The sequence below is a fragment of the Fundulus heteroclitus genome, chromosome 18 (genome assembly GCF_011125445.2).
Source record: "Fundulus heteroclitus isolate FHET01 chromosome 18, MU-UCD_Fhet_4.1, whole genome shotgun sequence".
NCBI lineage: Eukaryota > Metazoa > Chordata > Actinopteri > Cyprinodontiformes > Fundulidae > Fundulus > Fundulus heteroclitus.
In genome coordinates, this window is record NC_046378.1 from 38502623 (window position 1) to 38513046 (window position 10424).

General features: G+C 42.1%; 1 protein-coding gene across 2 annotated transcripts; it reads left to right on the top strand.

Moving 5' to 3' along the window:
- Positions 1-413: 413 nt before the first annotated feature.
- Positions 414-5704, top strand: LOC118566814. 2 transcript variants are annotated; one of them, XM_036150299.1, is made up of 4 exons: positions 414-819; positions 1149-1300; positions 2367-2757; positions 4720-5704. In XM_036150299.1, exons 1-4 carry the CDS (start codon positions 806-808, stop codon positions 5573-5575), a joined length of 1413 nt encoding a protein of 470 aa, XP_036006192.1. In that variant the 5' UTR covers positions 414-805; the 3' UTR covers positions 5576-5704. The 2 variants fall into 2 exon arrangements, with proteins under 2 accessions (XP_036006192.1, XP_036006193.1); XM_036150300.1 differs by having other exon boundaries at positions 414-799.
- Positions 5705-10424: the final 4720 nt, after the last annotated feature.

Sequence of the window (10424 nt, forward strand, 5' to 3'; positions counted from 1 at the left end):
TATGTGTGTATCTGTATCTATCTCTGTGTCTCTGTGTGTATCTGTCTCTCTCTCTGTGTCTCTGTGTCTCTCTCTCTCTGTCTCTCTGTCTCTCTCTCTGTCTCTATGTATATGTATGTCTGTGTCTCTCTATCTATCTCTCTCTCTGTGTCTGTCTGTGTCTCTCTATCTATCTCTCTATCTATCTCTCTCTCTCTATATCTCTCTCTCTCTCTCTCTCTCTCTCTATATCTATATCTCTGTCTTGCCCTTATAGGTGCCTTTCATGTTGTCTTAAGACAACATGGAGAAAAACCTTTGAAAAATTTAAATGTGTTCTCCCATGGTGAGGCTCAGCCATTGCACTCTGGAAGGCGCTGACCTATGCGATTTCTCTAAATGTGGGAATCTCGACTGCATGATTTGAGGTTCTACCCTGACTAACTGGTTCATTCACTGCGTCAATGAACCGAGCTGATCGTGAATGGACGTTGGTAATAACTGTTCCTCAGAATGTGTAACATGGCTGAAAAGCCATCTCATGCTTCAGGATTCCTCACTGTAGGACCAGCAGGAGGGCGACGGCTCTTAAAATGATCTTATCTGCAGTGCTTTAACCTGTCACTGTGTTCAGCCCCGCTTCTGCTGTCCAGAAATATCAGCTGATGCTATTAATCTTTAACATCTTTAGAGAAAACATCTCCAAGTGTCATGTGAGAAACTGCTCTTTACACTCAGCCGGAGGAAACTTTAACAGAAACGCCACAATCAGAGAACAAGAGGAGGAATAAAACAGCCGTCTGTGAGTAGAAGAAACGAGGTAAACATGAGGCACTGCTGGTGAGCTGATGAATGATGCCTGTTTGACACATTATGATTTAAAATCATGGATCAAAATGTTGAGATATAGACAGACCCTTTCAGTTTTAAACTTGAGCTTAAAGTTGCAGTAATTACCTTTTTGTTCTTCTTGAAGGCAGCAGAACGAGAAGGAATCAAAAGCTTACATGCTAAAATTGGAACAATGTACTCTAATTTTAACGTGACCATAAATATGTAGTTTTAAAAGTACCTTTTTGTGTGTGTGTGTGAAATAACCAGTACGCCGGCTGGGACCGCACCGCTGAGGGCAGAACATAAAAATCCTGCTGACTTTGTTCCCCCTGCAGCTCCACCATGTTTACCCGCTGGTTACCCTTCATAGCGTTTCTGACCGGCTCAGTGACTCCGGGAAGCTCGGTGACTTTTCCGTCTACCTGCAGGCTCAAAGGTGAACCACTGCAAGAGATGATTTTAGCCTGTGGAGACGGAAAACTCCAAGGTGAGCATTTCAGTTGATCATTTTCACCAACAACCTTCAGTGTCAGTGCGGGAATAAAAAATCTGTCGCCTGCTGGAGGATTTTTACTACCTAGACTTTTAACTGAGCCATGAATCATCCAGGCATAAAAAGCCTCTTTAACGTCAAGCAATGACACAAACCCGTTTTAAAGATCCATCTTTCAGCCTTTTCCCATTTATCTGTTGAATCTTTGAATAATGAAGTTTAAGAGGGAGTATATAGTTCTGAAGATTCACATTTAGAAAAGATGGCTTCTGTTTCTTCACTGATCCGTTTCAGTTCAGAACCAAGGCCACCCTTGGTTTTATTTTAAAATCTGGTATCATGTGTTTTTGTAATATTTTAATCTTATGTCTTTATTTATTTTTCCTCTTGACCTTTGTTGCACAGCACCACTTCTGGTCCAGAAGATCTGAGCCTAAAGTTTTGTGTTCTTGCTCCCAGAAAAAAAAAAATCAGAAACGTTGAATACATTAAATAAAAACGGTTATTTTAAATGGTCATGTACATTTTATTTTTTGCTACAGTTAATCCAGAAGAGACTTAAACACATAGCTTGTTTATTAAACTGCTGACCAATCACCATGAGTCTAGCAGTTTTAGCTCCGCCCATTTGATGGATTTTTTTTAAACAAAAGTGCTGCACAACAGTACTATGAACTGCTTAAATACTGAGAATTATACATAATTTATTTACTGAAGTGTTATTAATGAACAATTTTCTGTTTTGTAATTTCTAAAGATGTACGTGATGTGTTTTATTTAAATCATCACATTTATTTATTTTTAATTTTACTCTAAATTGGACTGGACTGAAAAGGAGAGAAAACGCAGTGAAAGTAAAAAAAATGGAAACCCTTTTAACAAGCTTCAGAAATTTTTTTGAATATTACAATAATAATATTATACTATTGTTGTGCTCGTATAATTTATGGCAGCATGCAGATGTAAATGCCACCAGCTTCAACGTTACGCCTCATTGAGTTTTTACTATTTTAAAATGTGCAGCGAAGCAACTCTTCATCTGCAACTGCTTGTGTTGCAGGTGTGGTCCAGTTCTGGCACACCCCATTTGGTGACCTCCAGGGTTCTGGTTCACAGCCTCATCTGGACACTGTGTTTATGGACCATGATGGGAACCTTGTTATCCCAAACTCCAGCGTCCAGCACAGCGGACTGTACTACTGCGTCCGGCGCCACCAGCAGGGATCCACGCTGTGGCCTTACGAGCTTCATGTGGGTCCGGGCAACATGGAGGACGGGCAGCGAGGCGACGGCTGTTCTGCTAGCAGGTTCAGGAGGAACACGGGTTTTCCAGCTGAGAGGGAAGCCGTGGTTTCAGACGGGATCTTTGCAGGAGCCGTGGCCGCATCGGTGCTGCTGACGTTTGTGGTCGGATTCAGCGCTGGAGCTCTGTCACGAACTCCTGTCCTCAGGTGGGTTTAAAACATCTTATGTGATCATTTGGTGTGTTGACATGTTTTCCTTCAGATTTGGCCAAAAGGAAACATTTTTCTGACAGACGAGGGCAGCATACACCTCAAGCAATTTCTCTTGTTTACAGTCAATATATCGGTTTGATTTAAAGTGACGCAGTTTATGTAATAAAAGTAGAACTAGTTTCAGTTCAGAGTGCTTTGAAACAGAGAGCATGCAGTTATATTATCTTAGAAATTTAAGCTGTGAGCCAACACCTGTAGGATTTAAGACCACAGCGATGCAGGACAGAAAAAATAAACTTCTCTTAAAAAGGAGTTGATTGAAGGACAAAAGTTCAGTAGAATCTGCACACTGTCATGGAAAAAAACTAAGTACAACCTTTCTTCTTCCATGCGATTTTTAAAAATCCAAGATACTGCCAATTAAGCCCCTAATTAACGGATCAACACCTCTAATGAGTCTTTCTAAAACCCGAGAGCATACTGATAGGTTTGTGATAACGCTGCGCTAAAAGGCAGAATGGTTGACTGTGAAACTCCTGAAGTTTGCAGATGACACCACTGTAATTAATCTAATACAAGGCAGTGGCGCCGTTCCAAAATTATAGCTCCTAGCTCCTGTTCCTTGACCTTTCAATTCAATTTTAGTCATATAGCGCCAATTCATGATACACGTCATCTCAAGGCTCTTTCCAAAGTCAGATTCCATCAGATCCTCCAGGTTGGTGAGAAAGTTTCCTCTCTAAGGAAACCCAGCAGGTTGCATCAAGTCTCTTCAAGCAGCATTCACTCCTCCTGAAAGAGCGTAGAGCCACAGTGGACAGTCGTCTGCATTGTTGATGGCTTTGCAGCAATCCCCCATACTGAGCATGCATGAAGCGACAGTGGAGAGGAAAACTCCCCTTTAACAGGGAGGAGAACCTCCAGCAGAACCAGGCTCAGTGTGAACGCTCATCTGCCTCCACCCACTGGGGCTTAGAGAAGACAGAGCAGAGACACAGAAAGCACAGAAGCTCACATTGACCCAGGAGTACTTTCTATGTTAGATGGTAATAGTGGATGATCTGCCTCCCCTGATGATGTCACAGCTAACAGAACGCCAGACCAGGTGTACCTTCTAACGAGAGAAAAATGACAGAGAACACAAAGTCAAAAGCTGAAATAACAACAAACAATGCAGATTGGAGAGCAGTAGGAGAACTCAGCAGAGAGAGAGAAATAGATCCTGATGTCCTCCAGTAGCCTAAGCCTATAGCAGCATAACTATAGAGGTAGCTCAGGGTAACATGAGCCACTCTGACTAGAAGCTTTGTCAAAAAAGGAACGTTTTAAGATTAGTCTTAAAAGTAGACGGGGTGTCTGCCTCACGGACCAAAACTGGGAGTTGGTTCCACAGGAGAGGAGCCTGATAGCTAAAGGATCTGCCTCCCATTCTACTTTTAGAGACCCTTTGACAGGGTCAAATGTGGGAAGTAAAGGAGCTTTGGCCTGCTGTGCCAATTTAGGAGAGCCTTCAACTCGTACGTCATAATGCAACGACAATCCAGGCCCACGGCTTTTCGAATATAGAGCTACAAAAAACGTAGTGAACCGCTGAAGCTCTCCGTTACACAAAGCAAAACATATGAAGGCACGTACATTTGCATGTGTTACACACAGTACACGTGAAGCAATGTAACAGTAAATAGTACTAGCGTTACTGACTGCTTCACTCCACCCGCGTCACAAAAAGGTAGACAAGATGAGGCCAATATTCCTGATTTCTGACTGATTAAAACCAAATCTTCAAGTAAATGCTGCTAAAGGTGGTTCTACGGGTCTCAGAATCAGTAAGTGTTCCTAAACATGAAACTTCTTCTGCAGCTTTTCAGCCGTAATTATGTGCTGAAGCGGCACCAGGAACGATGACGCCTAGCGATACTCAAAGCATCTACCGACTCAAACACTGATTCCTTCCAGATGTCTACAGGCAATCAGCATGAGGCTGTCACCAAAGCAGCGCCGCCGCCAACCTGACGTCCCAGACGACTCTGGGTTAACCATGACCACCCGGCCACCCGTGGACGACACCCGGACCTTTGAGAAGGTGCCGACGCGGCAATTCTCTCCGGCCCGCAGAACTTCAGAGGCGCCAGATCCACTCACAACCCCGTCTCCGCCCGCCAAACCCAAGAGAAGCTTCCGCCAGAAAGACGAGGCAGAACCGGAGGGCGCGGCGTACTTAGAGGGATGTGATTACAACCGAGCGGAGGAGACAGACGGAGGGGGCGACGGTGAGGCAAAGGAGGAGGAAGAGACGAGACTCTCTTTCTACTCACTAGAAGGTGAAGGGAGTGAGACGGAGGACAGACAGGTGGAGGACGGAGAGGCGAGCAAAGAGAAGGTGGACGTAGCAGGGGAGCATAGCAGTGGAGAGGAGGAGGAGGAGACGAGTGACGAAGAGGATGGAGGACCAAAAACGGTTGAGTGTGAGGAGTTGGAGCACGCACCTCCAGAAACAGACGACGGGAGAAGCATTAAAAACGAGCGCGACACCACAGAGGAGGAGACGGCCGACGAGGCGGCGTCTTGTTCTCCCCGCCGCCGCGGCCGGGTCATCCGTTTGTACCAGTACGACGAGGACGGCCAGATGTACGGCCACCTCCCGGATCCGGCCCCCGAGCCGCCAGTACCTGCGCCCAGACTCAAGCAGCGCTCCCTGTCTCTAACGCGGCTGAACGCCATCATGGCGGCGGCCTCGGCGGGGCCGATGGAGCGGGCGGAGTCGGGGAAGGAGCAAGGCGAGGAGATGCCACGCTTCCACATGGAGATTTAAGACGACCGTTCAGTCCGGAGACGGTGCGGTGCTGCTGTTGAGGCGCAGCTTCAGAGACTAATGCGCCGTTTGCTGTAAAATAAGCAACTATTAAGGGATAAATGCGGTAAAATCCAACAATTTGTTATAAATGTCCGATGATTTAAATAAGATTGCAGCAGATTTAAGTTCATGGCATGATGAAGTCATTAAAAGGGCGGGTTGCACCTGTATAGATGATACTTTTGATTTCAGAATTTCATTTCAATTCATAGAAATATAAAAAAAGTAACAATAACATAAAAATAGCCCCTTAGGCCCAGTTTTTACATCTTATCTGCAACAAAAGTTGATATTGGGGTGAGTTACGCTTTTATCACACTTTTTCTTTTTGGACATTTCTGGGTTGTTTTCATGTGTTGTGGGAAAACTAAAAAACATTTAGTCAAAGGATGCTGTTACTACAGTTAGAAAAAAGAAAAAAAACACTACAGGATGCCGTTTTAGCCACTTAATATTTTTTTTAGTCCAACTGTTTTTAATGTTCTATTTTTGTTTCTACATTTTATTCCAACCTGCTTTTATTCTGTTTTATTTTCCTATATTTTAATCATGTAAAGCACTTTGCATTGTCTCTGTACTGAATTGTGCTATACAAATAAATTTGCCTTACCTTTATACACTTTGAAATAATATGAGGGGTTGAAGATGTATAGAAAGACCCCTGCTAGCTGGTTCGCACAATTTAAGCGTCAAACTATGTCTGGATCACTGAGCTATATAATACACTGGAGTGCTAATAGCCGCTGTCAGAACGAGTCGCTTTGAAGCCACCAGCCGCCATATTGGTACTCCCTATTTTCACACAGTAAACTAGGGAATATATATATATATATATATAATATATATATATAATATATATATATAATATATATATATATAATAATATATATATATATATATATCTCTATATCTCTATCTTAGATATATTATCTATCTATCTATATCTATCTATATATATCTATATATCTCTATCTATCTCTATATCTATCTATCTATCTCTCTCTATATCTCTATATCTCTATCTCTCTATATCTCTTCTATCTATCGTAGTATCTATATATTATATATTATATAATATATATCTATATATATATATATATATAGTACGCAGTAAGACAGTCATTTTGCATTTTTTAAATGATCCTGAGGGTTATGGAACAAAAAAGTCAAGTGGTAGACCCCAAAAAATGTCACCAGCTCTGAGCCGCAGGATCCGATTGGCTGTCCGTCAAGACACGGGACGATCCTCTACCCAAATTAAGGCCATTACTGGTGCTGACTGCAGCCCAATAACCATCAGACGGCATCTGCGAGAGAAGGGCTTCAGAAACAAAAAACGTCTTCAAAGGCCACGTCTTCTTCAACGCCACAGAATTGCCCGTTTGGACTTTGCAAGGATGCACCAAACATGGGACATTGAAAGGTGGAAGAAAGTTGTCTTCTCTGATGAGAAAAAATTTTACCTTGATGGTCCTGATGGCTTCCAACGTTACTGGCATGACAGGGAGATCCCACCTGAGATGTTTTCTACACGGCACAGTGGTGGGGGCGCCATCATGATTTGGGGTGCGTTTTCCTTCAATGGAACAATGGAGCTTCAGGTTGTGCAGGGGCGTCAAACAGCAGCTGGCTATGTGGAGATGTTGCAGCGGGCATCCCTCATGACTGAGGGCCCTCGTCTGTGTGGTAATGATTGGGTTTTTCAACAGGACAATGCTGCAGTTCACAATGCCCGCATGACAAAGGAGTTCTTCCAAGAGAATAACATCACTCTTTTGGACCATCCTGCATGTTCCCAGGATCTAAACCCAATTGAGAACATTTAGGGATGGATGGCAAGGGAAGTTTACAAAAATGGACATCAGTTCCAGACAATGGATGCCCTTCGTGAAGCCATCTTCAACACTTGGAGCAACGTTCCCACTAGCCTCCTGGAAACACTGGCATCGAGCATGCCTAAACGATTGTTTGAAGTCATCAACAAGAATGGTGGAGCTACTCATTACTGAGTCCTTTTTTTGACATTTTGATTTCTGTTTTGGGGGGTTTTCGGGTTTTTTTGAGCTATGGTCTTAAACTTTTGATCAGCTGAAAAAATCATGTTTGAGTATAAATGCAGTTTTCAGACAATTCACTGCTCAAATGTTCTTGTCTCTTGCACTGATTTGTCCTTTTAACATTGTGAAGCTCTACTTAGAACCTTCTTAAGATCCAATAGTGCAAAATGCAAATTCTTGCAATTTTTTGACTGGTCTTAAGATTTTGATCAGGAGTGTGTATATATATATATATATATATATATATATATATATATATATATATATATATATATATATACACACACACACACATACACAAAAACATGCATTTACATATATGTATACATACACATACTTGTATATATATTTAATATGAATAACATGTAAAATGTTTCAACACCTAATTTCCTAGTAGTTGATAGTGTTAGTACACCCACTGACTGTAGAATTACCTGTGAAACGTTTTCACTCAGCCAGAAAACTGCTTGTTGTTGCAACCAAATCCTATGGGATTCTGGGAGAGTAGGGAGTAGCAAGATGGGGGCCAGGGACTTCAGTTTTTCAGCAAAATCAGCACTCCAGTATTATATAGCTCAGTGGTCTGGACCTACAGCCTGGTTGGTGTTGACCTTTTTCAGGCAAGAGGTGACTTAGTGGAGCTGCAGGACGAGGGAAGGAGAGAGAGGACTTCTCTGTCGTTGTTCAGCTGCTGGTCGCCGTGCTTATAATCTCTGATGGTCCTGATGCCTCTCCACGCGTCGGGTGGGTAGTTGCTGCTGAAGTGGTCCTCGATGTCCAGCTTGAATCTGTGCTTTGCCTTCTGGATGCCTTTTTTCCACTCACTCCTAGCCCTGCTGTAGCCCAGCCTGTCTCCTGATCTAAATGCTACATCACTGGCTTTCTCATCAACAATCAAATCCCAATTACTGATGTCTGAAAGTCCTAAAAACTGTCAGGATTGTTACTTTTGCCATTTCCCCCACTGTTGGCTTCTTGAGAAAATCATTATTAGATTAAGAAATATTAATGCAGTTCATGTGTGCTACAACTTCTTTATGTAACTAGTGTCCTGATGAAAGGTATTTTAAGTTTTATTATTCGTTACAATATTAAGTAATTGATAACGCCGGCACAATTACCTTAAAACGACTGAAGTAATTGTCTTATTCTCATCGTTATCACAATACCAAAATATATTGTGGTAAAATTTCACATCTACAGCAGAGCCTGGAGGACATGTCCATAGGACCGTAATAAACGGTATACTCCATATAGCTGCAGTTTATGGAGGAGTGGCCAGAATTAAGCCATTACTTAGTGTTAAACATTAAAAGGCACATGGGTTACTCCCCAAATGTTTAGAGGAAGGTGCTCTGGTCTGATGAGACCCAAATTTTACTCTTTGCCACCAGATAAAACGCTGTCTGTCCCAAACCCAAGAACTCCATCCCCAGAATGAAACACGGTGGTGGCAGCATCATGCTCTGGGGATGTTTTTCCAGCAGCAGGGACTGAGAAACCAGTCCAATTCAAGGGAAAGATTGATGGTGCTTAAATAGAGGGACTTACCGGAGCAGAACCGGCATCATTTTACCAGCGATCTGAGACTTCCAGCATACAGCTGAAGCAACACTCTAGTGTTTTTTAAATGCGTTGGAATGGCCTAGTCAAAGTTCAGATCACAGTCTAATTCAGAACTTGTGGATGGATGTGAAGATCGCTCATCCAACGAGGAACTGGAGCAGTTCAGCCTGGAGGAACGGGTCGACATCCCAGAGGCCAGACGTAGCGAGACGGGTCCAAACGGCAGTAGTTTTGCCATTTTGTGGGTTAGAAAAAGAAAATAGTTTGAACCAGAGGTGGGGCCAAGTCAGTCTCAAGTCCCGAGTCCGAATTTTCTAATTTCAAGTCTTTGAGTCTTTAATAATGTTGAAATACATGTTAAATGTAAATAATAGAACGTGTTCTTTTTAAATCAGTGTTTACCTCAAAATGTGATGAAACCAGATTAACTGACCTTACAAAACAGTAAAATTAAACTTCAAGAACAGTCCTGCTTTCAACTATATTTTTCATTATATTCAGTGAAAAATGCAACAGCAGAACTTCACATGCAGAACCAAACAAAATTACTATTGGAAGCATTTTTGTCCTTAGCTTTTCTTTTCTTTTTTATCTGGTTAATCTGATTGGCTGTGCTGCATCTCACAGCCATGCATACAGAGAGAAGATAGACGTCTGCGTTTGTTGATACTGAGTGAAATTAATTAATGGTGTACACTTTATAAATCATAGATGTGTAAGGTTTAGATTTTGGGTAAAATAAAGTATTTTCAAGCAAACAGATTCAAGTCACAAGTCTCTGAACACTTTTTCAGATCAAGTATAAAGTCATAAAACCAATGACTGGCTGAGTTCACCTCTAATTTCTACATTATCTGTAGAACGCTGGTCTACGTCGGTTCTGATGTTTAGCAGCCAATAACTAAAGGATCTAAACTGGTGTAGGACAACATGCACAATCCAAATCCCTTCAGGAATATTTCTAGTATTTTACTGTTTTTAAATGTATTCCTCTATTACTTTTTTTTTATATTTTTGTGAGTTTTAGTGAAATTGTAGATGAATTATGGCACGATCTTAAAATTCCCCAGGAGGCCAAATGTGAGCCGTGTTCTTCAGGACGACGGGTCGCGTGTTCTTCACAGGTTCATCATTTGTTTGGTGATAAACCAGAAGGGTTCAACATTTAATAAACAAGCAGCTTA